At 37.0% G+C, this 15,109-nt stretch overlaps 1 protein-coding gene across 6 annotated transcripts in view; it reads left to right on the forward strand.

Annotated features, from left to right (window-relative positions):
• Nucleotides 1–11,001, forward strand: part of LDLRAD4 (low density lipoprotein receptor class A domain containing 4) — a 578,057-nt gene extending 567,056 nt beyond the window's left edge. For all 6 annotated transcript variants that reach the window (XM_051970507.1, XM_051970509.1, XM_051970508.1 and 3 more), the window contains one exon: nt 1,624–11,001. In XM_051970507.1, the coding sequence (XP_051826467.1) occupies nt 1,624–2,154 (531 nt within the window). In that variant the 3' untranslated portion in view covers nt 2,155–11,001. The remainder of the gene's footprint in view (nt 1–1,623) is intronic.
• The last annotated feature ends 4,108 nt before the right edge of the window (nt 11,002–15,109 follow it).

The following is a 15,109-nucleotide window of genomic DNA, read 5'->3' on the forward strand; positions in this document are numbered from 1 at the left end:
TCAAGGTCTTCTCAAACTATAAATATGGAATATATTGAGAAATTTCAAAATCATTTACCCAGCAATTTTAGCATTAGAAGGCGCTTTAGAGTCATCTGTTTATAGAATCACTGATTTAGAAGTGGTAGAGACCATCAAAAAAATCTGTTCATTTTACAGATTAGGAAAATAGGTTTTAAAGAGATTGTGTCTTTCCCGTTGTCACAGTCATATAAAATATAAAACTATTCCTGACTTCAAATCTTCCACTCTTATCTATGTATTTTGTCACATTGCTTCTTGGTTCAGAGGAGCTAATATTAGTTAGCTAACACTGCTAGTTAGCAACAGACCTAAGTCTAAGGTAATTGAATTTACAGTCTAACAGAGGAAAAGATTATTGCTTTTGTCTTGAACAACAACTATTTGAAGTTGTCTTGGCAAAGATGCTAAAGTGCTTTGCTGTTTCCTTCTCCAACTCATATTGCAGATGAGAAAACGGGTTAAGTGACTTGCCTAGGGTCACACAGCTAGTAAATGTCTGGTGTCAGATTTTAAACTCAGGAAGAGAAATCTTCCTGACTCCAGGCCCAGCATTCTATTCACTGTACCACCTACTTGCTTGCTTCATAAGTACTTGTTCATTGATTGATTATTATTTAATATGAAATAGAAAGACCATTCTCTGCCTTATTTTTTACCTAACCGTAATTACTGATTGGGCATTGATTCAGTCAGACTGAGATCTATTAAAAACTTTATCTTAAAAAGACCAAGGTCTTCCACTTCATCTGGGCTGTTTTCAATTCTACTGATCTATATCTGGCCACTAGAACCAGATGGCTCCAATGGAGAAAAGGAGTCTAGAAACATTGCATAGTTCTACCTCACTTAAATCCAATTCACTTGCTTGTCATGGCATCACTTCCCTGGTTGTGGGCCTCTTCTAGAACAAAGGACAAAACAACAACATGAAATAATAGATATGTGAAAAATTAAAGTAATCTGTGTATTTTTGGAAATAAATTAATCCATAATCCAGGTGTGTTATATTTGGAAATACTTGGTTAACCTAAAGAGCTAATTATTTGGAATATTCCATTCCCTTATTGTATGTAGCATGTATGTGTGAGAGTACGTGTGTGTGTGTGTGTGTGTGTGTGTGTGTATGTATAAAAAGTTTTTTGGGGAGAACTATGTTGATTTCATCTTCCCTGTCAACCTCTTCTTTCTATCCTGCTCCCCACTAGATTAAATCAAAGCAAAATAAGAGGAATTTCCTCTTATTTAGGACAGTAGGGTCATGTCATGTTCCAACTATTTGGCCCTTTGGAGGGGAAAAATATAGCTATAGATATGGAAATAGATACACACACATACACAAAGTTGTGTATATATGTGTGTGTGTATTGTGCATTTATGTATATACACAAACACCATAAATATACACACATGTATATGTGTGTGAACTCTATAACAATGTATTACATTAGATGTATTATATGCTATCTTTTTGTATATGTATATTTCTTTCCAGTTATCTGTCCACAATACAGAGTAATCTTTGTTTCCTCCCTTTCCCCTAAAATAGTCTTCCTTTCCTTTTAAGAAGCGTTTCTTCATGTTTTTTTCTTCCCTTTCCAGATTATGTATGCCCCCCGGACTAGGGACAGATTTACTGCCCCATCGTTTATGCAGAGGGACCGTTTCAGCCGCTTCCAGCCTACCTACCCTTATGTACAGCATGAGATTGATCTTCCTCCCACGATCTCCCTTTCTGATGGGGAGGAGCCTCCACCATACCAGGGACCCTGTACCCTGCAGCTTCGGGATCCTGAACAACAGATGGAACTCAATCGAGAATCTGTCAGGGCCCCACCCAACCGAACTATATTTGACAGTGATTTGATAGATATTTCTATGTACAATGGGGGCCCATGCCCACCAAGCAGCAATTCGGGCATAAGTGCAACCAACTGTAGCAGTAATGGAAGGATGGAAGGACCACCCCCAACTTACAGTGAGGTGATGGGTCATTACCCTGGCTCCTCTTTTTTCCATCACCAGCACAGCAACACCCAGAGGGGAAACAGACTTCAGTTACAGCAGAACAATTCAGAGAGCACAATAGTACCTATCAAAGGCAAAGACAGGAAACCTGGGAATCTTGTCTGATTTCCTCTTCTGGGCACTTGAGAGGAAGAAAAGAGAAATCAGTAGGAGAGAGTCGCCCATCCTGGCCTGCCTCCTATGCACAATGTTTCGAAGTTTTACATGGTACATCTGAGTAAAACCAAATGTGCAAACATGTTCTTTGTTTCTGATTCCTTTCAGGGGAATTGCATGCAAAGTGGATTGAAATATTACAGACTTCCATTCAGGTTGACCATGAACAGTGGCTTTTTTGGGGGGGGGAGGGTTGGGGTGATTGGAGGGAAGGAAGGAGGGAGAATACTCTAAAAAAAAAAAACAAACATAAAAACAAAATCCATAAACATTATTTGAATTATTTAATTCTAAAAGGAAACTTAGCACATAAACAAGGCTTCTAGGGCCTCTTTTCTATTGACTGAATGGCAGAGAGAAAAGATGAAAGTATTACTATATGATCAAGGGGAAGAATTGGCCAGTTTACTTTTCCTCCCAGGGTGTGGAATTTTTGTTTTGTTTTGTTTTTGAAATATGAATCAAAATTACTGTTTTGTGTGCCAAGGTATAAAGTGGGGAAATTAGATGAATGCAAGGAGTTAATTTGTGTTGTGATAAATGTGTTTTTAAAAGTTGCACTATCTTACTTAATGTTAGGAAAAAAATATATATATATCTTTATATATATATGAGGGGAATTGTTTTATGTGAAGTTTTATCTGTTGTCTTTTCACCTGTGGATTAAATATTAGGCCCGAGGAACACTCTGGAGGTATCTGCCCCATTACCTCAAGAGAAAGGGAGTTGGTTGGTTGGTAGGATTTGGCCTAATGTTTAGCAACTTTCTGAAATCAAGAAATGTGTAGAGCTCATCCTTGCAATAATAGACATTAAAATGACAGAATAACATTGAGGTATCTTGGAGGCTCTTGGATGGAAGATAGCAAAAATTTAATTCCAGCATTTCTAACTTACATAGTTTTAGCTATTCTTACTACAATTTTAGACTAAATATTTTATTAAAAACAAAACTGAAAAACCAGACACTAAATTTCTACGTTAACTTTGAGAAAATGCTGCCACCTTCTCCTTTGGACAATTTAATATCTGCAGTACATTAAAAAAATAAAAATAAAAAGGCTTTGGAGCTTTTGTCTTCACCATAGCCAGAGATATATTTAGTCACATATTCTGACAATATGCAATAAATTGCTTGAAAACGCAAGGATTTGGGGGTTTTTGTTTTTTGTTTATTAATAGGTTTGGATCATAGGACAGTTTGTTGTTGTTGTTTTTCTGACTCAGCCAGTGTAAATGAGTAGTCCCTCAATAGTCATTCCTCTGACTACCTTCAGCCTATTCCTTAAATAGTATGAGGGATGCTAGGTGGTCAAGGGGCTTACATATTCTTGGAAAACCACAGGAGCTAACTCACCAGACACAACCTGAATTGTGTATGTAGTCTTGGTCAAGTCATTGACTTTCACTAAGATTGTCCCTCTAGAGTGAAGGATGCCCTTATTGTCTCATCCCTAGGATTTCACTCAGCATTCCCCTGACTGAAGGCCACTAACAAAACAGTTGAAGGATGGATGTAGTGACTTTGAAAACACAAGATAAAAGCACAATATGCACTCAAAATGCAATTAGGAAATTAAGTTTGAACCAGTAGTGTTAGTCTTAGTCTAAATAATACTGATATTTACATGTCTTATTTCTCACTTCAAAGGGAAATAAGTCTATTTTTTCCCATGGTCTTCAACAAATTTCTTTCCTGACAGTAGCAGCTGAGTGCACCGTAGAGAAGTACTGTAATTATATTACCCATCCTGGTTTGGGGAGGTTCAGTTTCTGTGGGACTTCTGCACGTGAGAAAATGTGACTGAAACCCTGATTATTAAAGTGACTATTTGATCTATGCAGAGTTTTAATGCCAAATCAGCGTATGTGTAACTTGTGTTTGCTGTTTGTGAGTCTCTGGAGGTAATTTTGTTGTGAGATGACTTTGTGCTATTCAGGTCTGAACATGTAAGTAATTGTATTAGAATCTAAAGTCGTTTTGTACTAATCCTGGCCTGCTTATTTCTGGATCCGAAATGTGACTGAGACAGAGCGAGGAGGTTCTAATCCTTCTGCTTTTCTCACAGAGCTCTTACTCTTTTTTGGAGGAGTGAGATGAAGGCATGTTCCTAGCACAACACAGACAAAAGAGAGGGAGAATGATGGGCAGCTTCATTTCCCATTATGCCGGAAATCCTGACTAGGGAATGTGCAAAGAGAGAGCAAATTAAAGATTCTGAGACCAAATTCAATCACAACCTGCACTTTTGGAATCTTTGAAGAGGCTGCCTCAGAGCGAGCCATTGATGCTTACTTAGCATGTTCCCCCAAGAGTCTTGATATGGGACCAGTTTAAATCTTCCCATTGCTTTGGAAGTCTCCTGAAAGATCAAGTCTGTTAAATATGCCCCTCATGCTCCTAGTTCAGAACCCACTTGTTTTGTGTCTATCATTTCTAGCTTCCATGAGCTTTTCTTAAATGACCTTGGAGCTTCATCTGTGAAAGATGCCAAGAATAATTTGTCTACTATAGCAAAAAGCATATTCTAATTGTCAGGTTAGAATTAGATAATTATTTGTTGTACAAATAGTGAGCCACTCTGTCTATAATAATCCTGTCAGAGGATATTTAGTTTGATTATATAGGTAGGTATTCATGTGGGGTCAAAGACTTGTAACCCTTGACACCCATTAGATCTGTATGAAAGCCAATTAAAGTCATGAATGAGAAGAACATTCCCAACATATCCTGTCATTTTAAGCAAAGGGAGCAAATCTTCTTCATTGCAATACTCAGTGATTTTGCAATATTTACTTATAATTGACACAAGAAAATATTTGCAAAAGTAGCAATTTCATCAACTCTTTCTAGGATCTGTGTGCTAAGATGACAAACCTTTGGTTTAATTCATAGCCCTATAAGCAAGTGGCAAACTTTCATCTTTCATTATTGCTGGGATAGATATTCTAATGGTAATGGGGAAGAGATGTTTCTGAGAAGAAAAAGGCTTGGCAACAGCATATCTTTTCAGTCACTGAATCTTGGGGGTAACCAGTGACATTAGGATTAACTTCTGAATTGAAACATAAGAACAAATTATAAGATAAGATCATTTAGTACAACCTCTGTTTTACAGATGGATAAAGTGAAGCCCAGAGGGGTGAAAAGACTTGTTCTCAGTCATAAAGGTAGTAAATAGAAGACCCCTAATGTAAAACCAGTCCCAATTGATCCAATATTTTCTTCTCATTGAACCACACTGCCTGAGGCAGTACAAAAAGTATCTTTTCTCAGTTCAAATAGATCTTAATCTAAATAATGATCTATGGGTCAATGTTTCTTTAAATGACTTTTTTTTTTAATTTTAGGAACAGAAATTGTACTAATCCCCAGTCTAAAAAAAAAAAAATAAGGCTTTTAATATATTAAAACTTAAAAGGCCTGATTTAGATCACTAATCTTACTTTGGGATCCATCTTCGGCTCCTGAATGGTGCTTAGAAGAATTGATTGAAGCATGTAGTATAAATCTAGGAACTTTATTTATTATCATCAAGAACTCCCCAGATACAATTCACAGAAACTTAAGAATTCTGGGGGACAATCCAGACGACTTGATTTAGAAGGTCATGGCTTTTGGTGTTTGGATTTTTTTTTTTTTTTTTTTTGGTTTATTTGTTTGCAAGAAATGTGAGATCCTGAGCTTTTCTGAGGCCTGCCCTTTTCTATGACCAGTTTCCATTGGGGAAGAGTTTTGGGAAAGGTCATCTGTACCTGAGCTTCAAGGGGCAGGTGCCCTGAGGCATGCTGGAGCAATTACCTATCACCAATCCACACTTTTGTTAAGTAATTGAAGTTTCAAAAATTAATGCTTAGAGCCCAAATCCAAATGTTATACATCTCAAAAATAGTACTTGAATGCAAAACATGGATTCTATAAAACCTGGAAATTTTGAAGTAATTCTGTATTAATCCACAAGATTTTTTAAAAAATGGACTAATGGTCCTTTAAAGCTCCTGGTTTCAAAATGATTGATGTAATGATCTTAAAACCTTTCAAAGAATATCTTTTGTACACTTGGCATGCTCCTGGATATAAACTCATGTGATACAGGAAAAAATGGTTACCAACAAAACATCTAGGAGGAGGGGAAAGAAGGCGTCTGGAGTTCCAGTGTATTGGAAATCTTTTCTATCAGGACATCAGTTGTATAACTTTATGGCTTTGGGGAGTGTCTAAGGGCATTGAGAGGTTATATCACTTGCTCAAGGTCACTGAATTATAAGGGAGGGACTTGAATCCAGGACTTACTTACTCAGACCACTTCTCTGTCCACGGATCTGCATCCCTGTCACCAGTGAAACTCTGGCTTCCTTGATCACCAGCATAAGGGATGCAAAGAATGTGTGAGATTGCTTGTACAGATTTTAAATGTATGTGAAAGATCCCAGGGCCCAGATGAATGAACACATCTTAAGCCTCTTACTACCCCTCTTCTTTCCCTCACTTTCCATTTTCTTTATAGTCCTTTCTGATCATCCCAGGAATGAGAAGGTCACATGAAGAAAGTGCATTTTAAGTGCTTTGCTCTTGGTAGGAGATAATTAGAAAGGGGGAAGACAAAGAAAGAAAGGCAATTCCAAACCACCTTACTTACTAAATCAGTGGTTTCTTTTCTTAGAGTAATAGTGCATCTTCCATCCAACTGTTCTTTTTAGGAGGTAGTATGTGGAAGTAGGGGAATGGGGGGAAAGGGTGTCTAAAAAAAAGTCCTACAACTCCCTTAGTTACATGGTCTTTAAGACCTTTAAGATCTATTAAAGACAAGGACAGTCTTTAAGAAACTCAAAAGCACACAGTCTCAGTCTAAAGAAAAACCACCACTGTGGTGTCAATAACTCAACAGCACTTGTGTCTGACCAGAGGGTGAATTCTATGTCACTCCTTCAGATCTTAACTGAAGGATCGTTAAGTCTTGATGTGTTTGGTGTTGCCTATTTGCTTTGCTGTTACCCATTTTTGCTACTAAACTAATCCAAAGGACTTATAAAGCCTGCACTTATCTGAAACTATCTGAAAAGTAGTATAAGGAGGGAAAGAACTTTCCAGTCATCCCAAAAACCACACTGGATTTGGGACATATGGGCCAAAACACTTTCCTGAAAAAAAAATCAGCAACTTTCCATTAAAATATCTATACCTGTTTTCCCTTTCTAAAAAAGACTTAACAGAAATACAGTTTTTGCTTTGGCAGGTATGTATATACTTGTTCAGAAAGGCCTAAACTTAGGCCAGTGACAGAGTTTGGGAGCAGGCCTATACCTACCTAACCTTCTCACCTCTTTCTCACTTTTTAAAGTTCATTACCTGCACCTCATTTGCTTAATGCTGGTAGTTATTAGCAAATGTTCTTCCATCTTCTCATTCCTTAGCTCTTTAATTCATCATTCATTTCCTTGAGAACTAGCTTTTCTCCCACTTTATGGAGAACATAGCACTTTCCAATTCCCATTTCCTGCAGAAACTTAGAATCATAGAGAATGTAAAAATTGGAAGGGATACCAGGGGCCACTCAGTGTGTTCCCGAACAGGAATCCACTGTACAACTTAATCCCCTGCTCGGGTGCCCACTAGCCTAAGGCAGCCCTCAGCGGCTCTTAGTCCGGCCTGCATTTTGGATCTTCCAATGAGTCCCTGCTGCTATCAGGACCTGTCTGAAGGAGCTCCAGAGTGGCCACAACCGCCTCTAACTCTTACTCTGGAAAATGTGGCTCTTCCTTGACTTCACTTCTACTTTGCAATGTTCGTATTTTGTTTTGGGCACCACCTTTTGTGTACTTTTATTTAAGCACTGCATCTCTGTGAGGTTCAAATATACACACACTCACACACACATGCACCCCCCACACAGATATCTTCAATTATTGCCAGAGGCAATGTGTGTGTCTGTCTTTGGCTTGTTGCTGCTACTGCTGCTGCTGCTTTCTTTCCATGGGTATGTTAGCTTTCTATTAAAGTGGTAGGGGCAAGAGTTTGGGTTAGAAAGCAGTTGTCTCCCTTTCATTCTTTAGCATTTTGCCTCATTTTCTTTCTGGGCCATTTGTAGTGTGGTTGGGATTATAGCTAGATAGAGCATATAGACACACTATACATATATCATTTCAAAGAAATCTGCATGTTAGTAGTTTGTAAGCAACTAAGGTGCCTCATGTTCTCTGGTCTAAGCAGAATTAGGAACCTAACCCCTACCCATTCCCCACCTTGCACTCTATGCTCCCACCTTTGTCGTGCCTCACTTAAAATGGTGCTTTTTCAGTTATTGGTCTCTTCTGTTTTTATTTGTAAGGTGCTGTATATAACTTGAATATATTATGCACATATCCTACCTACCCAATGGGTAGAATAAAAAATGTTAATACTGTAAAATAATGTATAGGTGATACCAATTTTAAAAGAAATGGCATAGAATTTGTGAATGCCTACGTGCTTTGTCCTCTTTTGTAAGAAAATTTACAAATGGATGCATACAAATAAAGTCTATGTAGTTTATTTTCCTATTAAATATCAATATTATAACACATGGAAAAAATCCAAAAAACAAGTGACAGTTTGACCAGCCTGTGTATAGATAGCCATCAATTGTTGCACCTTTGCTGTGAAGATGATTTTTTTTAAACAAGCATACACAGCTTTAACGTTACAATTCAATGTGTCTCACGTCAGCCACCATTTTGCTGTTATGAAGGTGGACCAGTATTAGCTGCTTTTGTTTTGGTCAGAAGAGATCTTGTTTTTTTTTCCAACTTGCTTATCAGACAGAAGATGTCCCCACCTTGTACTCATTTGAAAGTGCAAAGCTCTGTGAAAAGTCCAATGGTTTTGTGTGTGTGTGCAAGTGTGTATACTTGCACATATGCGTGTGCACGTGTGTGTATGTGTACATTACTTTGTAAAGAAATGAAAGAATAAGGAAATCAGCCTGTTGTCAAGGGCTTTATTCAACTAGAAGCATTTTTGACTGTCTGTGTTACAAGTCTCTCTGTGCCTTTTTCTTTCTCAAAAAAAAAAAAAAAAAAGTAGCTCTGGCTATTAAGCTTGTGAGCAATCCACATAGTTCATAGAGAAAGAATACCTCAGGAAAAACAGACTTTTATTTTAGAGTACAGATCCCATTCTTAATTTAACTGAGAATTTCTGCAAAATCCTTCCTTCCCTTCCCCCATCCAACCTCCCATCCCCCAATCTTTAGGAGGGAGTTAGCCAGAACAGTCAAATGAAGAGTTTGTCTACAGTGGAAACCAAGAGCCAACAGGCCTCCTCTCTGTTCCTGTTGGCTTCTGGTAGGAACCACAACACATAATAGTCAACTGTTGAATAGATAGGTCAGAGATAATATTAAGTCTTGGCTGTAGCTAAATGTTCAATTAAGTCTCACAGCATGCAACAGTAGTTGAGTGTGCAAGGTGGCTCCATTCTGAAAGTTAGACTATAACCTTGGCACATTTAGCTTCAATTCGACTATTTACCTTAATGTCATTAAAGAGAAAAACCCTCAGATTCCCACTCAACTGTATTTATTAGAATCTTCATTAGGATTTAAAGCCTCTGATGCCAGGTGCTATCTATTGTATCCTGGACATGTCCTTTCTGATTTTATTTCATTGATTGGTAATATACATAGTTTTTCTGTTTTCACAATTTCTCCTTTAGTCTCCCAGAGGACATGTTAATTCCAGAGTTTTATTTTCATTGTGTTATTTTTCTAAAGTGTCCACTTCTGAAAAATTTCTAATGAAAAACAAAAACTTTTACTGAGTAATTGTACAAAAAACCCCAATAGCATCACCACAAAACTTTCCTCATATGTTGAATGGACCAAAAAAAAATTTTTTTTTAATTAGTGATGCTTTGAAAGAATAGTGAAAAAAGAATGTCTAACAAGTATCTGAATGGACCTGAAGTCAATTCACAGTTTTTTGGTTTACTCTGTGCTATACCCTGTCATCAATGCTTTAAGAGAATTCTATAGTAACAGCTTCAGCCACATTACTGCTGAATAGTCCAAAACACAAGGCTGATCCTACTCATTTTTATCCATACATTAGAATAGTTAAAAACTTTTTTGGGAGTTATGTGTGTGTGAGGAGAAATTGTTGCCTGACTATCTGAAAGCCATCACGAAAAGCTCAGGATCCAGAGATACAAGATAGACAAAAACCAGAGTTTACTTTTACAATATTACTTCCTTGTACCACACTGATCTAATTAGGATTTCAATTTTGCTGTTGAGACATTCATTTTTAACCTGCTTTGTTGGTATAGGACTGTTGTACATTTCATGGCTTTCAAAAATCACATTCTCAGAGTATATACTTGTCTAGTTTAAAGCTATTTGAAACGATGTAAAGTACTATCCGCCCGCATTTAGTTCATTTAATTTTTATTATAAAACAAATCTACTAATAAAACGTTTACACCTGTATTGGAACTTTTCCATAGTTGTTCATGTGAGCTCTAATGACTGGCCTCTGTTAAAGTCTTATGTTTCCTTTAACATACCCTTTTGTGGTTTCTTTTTCCGCCTAACTCCCCATTATATGCAGGAAGAGATTTCCAACTGTTGTGTTATCTGCCTCTTTTAACTGAGCAATGGTGATGTAGTTCTTAGACCTAAGGTCTGTAACTGCAATACTTTTAAAGAGACATGTTGCTCTAAATGCTGTTTGTTAGTGATGAAATACAGATTTTTCTGCTTGTTCTTGATGCTGTGGTCAAACCATGGCACAAAATAATTAAAAAAAAAATCAATGCTATGCAACTGCTTCCTGTTTTTTTTTTTTCCTATTTCATTAACTGAAAATGCATATCCACATTTTTTAGAAAAATTACAAGTTTTAACCAATATATTTGGAGAATTATTTACAGTAACCCTGTCATTCAAAATTCTTTCCTTCCGACCTATTTAATGAGCAATCTATTAAGTCATATTACTATATTATATTACATTATAGTATTGTGCTATATTTGACTCTGGTCAACCATGTCTGGATTTTGAGTTTACTTTCAGAAGAGTTGACACTTGACAAGCTATCTATAGCTAAAGAAGATTTGCAAAAGATAATGAAATTATGTTAAAACCACATAATACGAGGAAGAGTTGAATCTGCTGCAGCTCTTCGATCTGGAGAAGAGAAAACTAAAGGACAATTCTTCAAAATCTTCAGTCTTTAAATGTTGAGAAGGCTATCATGACGAAGTAGGAGTAAGCTTGTTAGTCCATGGGGTTACATAGAGTCAAACATGACTGAACAACAACAAGGGATGTTACAGAGGGTATGAATAGAAAATGGGACCCTAGGATTGGAAGATCAGGGTTTGATCTTCATTTTTTTTTTAAATAAAGCTTTTTATTTTCAAAACATATGCATGGATAATTTGACAACATTGATCCTTGCATAGCGCCTTGTGTTTCAGATTTTCTTCTTCCCCCCTCCCCTAGAGGGAAAGCAATCCAATATATGTTAAACATGTTAAAATCATGTTAAATCCAATATGAATAAACTTATTTATACAATTCTCTTGCTGCACAAAAAAAAAAAAAAATCAGACCAAAAGAAGAAAGTAAATGAGTAAGAAAACAAAATGCAATCGAACAACAACAAAAAGAGTGAGAATGTTAAGTTGTCATTTACATTCAGTTCCTACAGCCCCCTCTCTGGATGTAGATGGCTCTCTTCATCATAAATTGATCTTCATTTTGACTTGTTGATGATGACCACATAACTTGACCTCTCCAAGTCTCAGTTGCTTCATTATTCAAGTAATTAGTAGCACTTATTGTGCTACTTAATGTGACAAATACTATATTAGGCATTGGGGAATATGTTGATCAAAAAAAATTCTGCTGAAGGAGTTCACAAATAGACTGGAGAAGCATTTATATGTATAGATAGGTACAAAAACACCTATACATTGTGATTTGCCGGGGAAGGACCTAGCAGCTGGTGGGATAGGTTAAGGAAGGAATCAGGAAAAGCCTCAAGAGCTTAGGCAGGTAGTAGGTAGGTAAAAGCAAGAAGAAAGTCCTTTCCACACCAAAGGAAGAGCCACATGCAGTATTAAGTGTGAGAAACAAGCAGTAAGAAAAGTTAGACTGCATCATAGTGGCCATGAAAAATAATAACTAGCATTTATATAGTGCTTTAAAGTTTTCAAAGTGCTTTACAATTTCAATAGGTCTTTACAATGACTCTGAGAGAGAAATGCTAGTATTGTTACCATTTCACACATAAGGAAACTGAGGCAAACAGAAATTAAATGACATTCAGGGTCACAAAGCTAGTGAGTATCTGAGGTAATATTTGAACTCAAGTCTTCCTGATTTCAGGTTTAGTGCTCTATTCACAGTGCCACCTAGCCATCTTGAAGAGAAAACAATTCATAAGACCGAAAAAGATGTAGTTAGGTACAGGGCTTTAAATGCCAACCAAAATTGGATTTTAGAAGTAATGAGGAGCCACTGAATTTTATTAAGGGGGGTGATATAAGGATATAATCCACCTATCGGGTTGTTTTAAGCGCCTTGTACATTCTAATGTGAGTTCCTGTCGGATGGAAGTTTGAACTCTATTGTCTGGTTTGACTCCATGACTGTAGTTTAAACATCCTAATTATAAAGCCTATTTTATATGCCCAAAGTTAAATAGAGCAGGGACTCCTGATGCCAAGAGGTAACGGGCGGTAGGAACCCTATGGAACTCTCCCAAATTCCCCTGCAGACAATCTGAAAACTGCCTCAGAACTTATCGAGGAGCAGGGAAGCAGCCTATCAGCTCTGCAGGAGAGGTCTCTCACTGGAGTGGGACGGGGACAAGGGTTCCAGAGCAGCAGCTGACCTCCCAGGGCCATCCAGCAGCAAAGCCTGCCCTCCTACAAACCAGCAGCCTGAGAGCCTCTGTCAGTGGCCAGCCTGCTGGGCAGGCAGCCAGCAGGGGCCCACCTGGAGCTCCACCAGCACAGGCTCTGCTCCACTGCTGACCAGCAACGGAGCCCCACTCCAGCAGAGAGACCCTGATTCCACAGCAACTCAGCAGCCAGGCCAAGGCCTATGGGCAGGCCAGAAGCAACATTCCCCCTCCCTTCCACCCCACAGAGACTCCCTTTCCCCCCTTGTTAAGAGCCAACAAGGAGGCTTGGAGACTCAGTGAAAGACTGCAGGGAGACCCAGCATAAGAAGCCTGGGACAGTGCAGTAGCAGAGTCCAACTCTCACATGAACATACCAAATCACAAAATATGCAGGAAAAAAATGAGCAAAAAATTTAAAAAAGAACTTGACTATAAAAAGTTACTATGGTGCTGGGGGAGGAGGGGAGGCAGAAGATCAAGGCACAAACCTAGAAAAGGACAAGTATCCAGATGGCTCTATTTGAAGCCTCAAAGAAAAATGTAACTTGATCTCAGCCCCAAAAAGAACTCCCAGGAGAGTTCTTGTAGGACTTTAAAAAGCAAATTAGAGAAGTAGAAGAAAAATTGGGGAAAGAAATAAGAAGAATGCAAGAAAATCATGAAAAAAAGAGTCAAAAGCCTGGAAAAAGATACACAAAACTTAATCAAAGAAAATAACTCTTTAAAAAACAGGATTGGCCAAATGAAAAAGGGGGTATAAAAGCTCATTGAAGAAAATAATTCCTTAAAAATTAGAACTGAGCAAGTGGAAACTAATGACTCTATGAGACACCAAGATACAATAAAATAAAATCAAAAGATTTTTTTTTAAATAGAAGAAAATGTTAAGTTTCTCAAAGGTAAAAAAAACTAATCTAAAAATATATATCTATGAGAGATAATTTAATAATTACTGGATTATCTGAAAGTCATGGTTAAAAAAAAAAAGGCCTGGAAAATATCTTTCAAGAAATTATCAAGGAAAACTGCTCTGATATCCTTGAATCAGATTGCAAAATAGGAGTTCAGAGAATTCAGTGGTTATCATCTAAAAGAGATCTCCAAATGAAAACTCTTAGGAATATCAAGCCAAATTCCAGAGTTTCTAGGCCAAGGAGATAGTACAACTAGCCAAAAACAATTCAAATATCATGGAGTTACAATTAAGATTACATAGGATTTGGCAGCTTCCATTTTAAAGAACTGGAGGGCTTGGAATATAATCTACCAGAAAGCAAAGAAGTTAGGATTACAACCAAAAATCACTTACCAGAAAAACTGAGTATAATCCTTCAGAAGAAAAATAATTTAATTTATTTATTAGAACAATAGTTCTTGACTTTCAAGAATTCTTGATTAAAAGACCAGAGCTGAATAAAACATTTGGTCTTCAAATACAAGAATCAAGGAACACATAAAAAGATAAAAAGAAACAAGAAAGAGAACACATAAGAGATTCAATAATATTAAACTGTATTTCTATACATCATAGACATCTTCCCAATATAATCAGGAGTGAAGCAAGGATATCCATTATTACCTTGATTATTAATATTGTACTAGAAATTCTAGCTACAGCAATAAGAGAAGAAGAAAATACTGAAAATAAAAATAAACAATAAGAAAAAAACTATCACTCTTTGCAGATGATATGAGGGCATATTTAGAGAATCTGAGAAAATCAATTAAAAAGCTAGTGGAATAATTAGCAACATTAGCAAAATTGTAAAACTTTCATAGCTCAATTACATTTCTTTATATTACCAACAAAGCCCAGCAGCAAGAAACAGAAAGAGAAATTCCATTTAGAACAACTATAGACAATATAGAATACTTGGGAGTCTACTAGACATGACAAACACAGAAACTATATGAACACAATTGTAAAACACTTTTCACCCAAGTAAAGTAAACGATTGGAAAAATATCAAGTGCTCATGGATAGGCCAAGTTAATGTAATAAAAATATAATTCT

The sequence above is a fragment of the Antechinus flavipes genome, chromosome 1 (assembly GCF_016432865.1).
Source record: "Antechinus flavipes isolate AdamAnt ecotype Samford, QLD, Australia chromosome 1, AdamAnt_v2, whole genome shotgun sequence".
Taxonomy (NCBI): domain Eukaryota; kingdom Metazoa; phylum Chordata; class Mammalia; order Dasyuromorphia; family Dasyuridae; genus Antechinus; species Antechinus flavipes.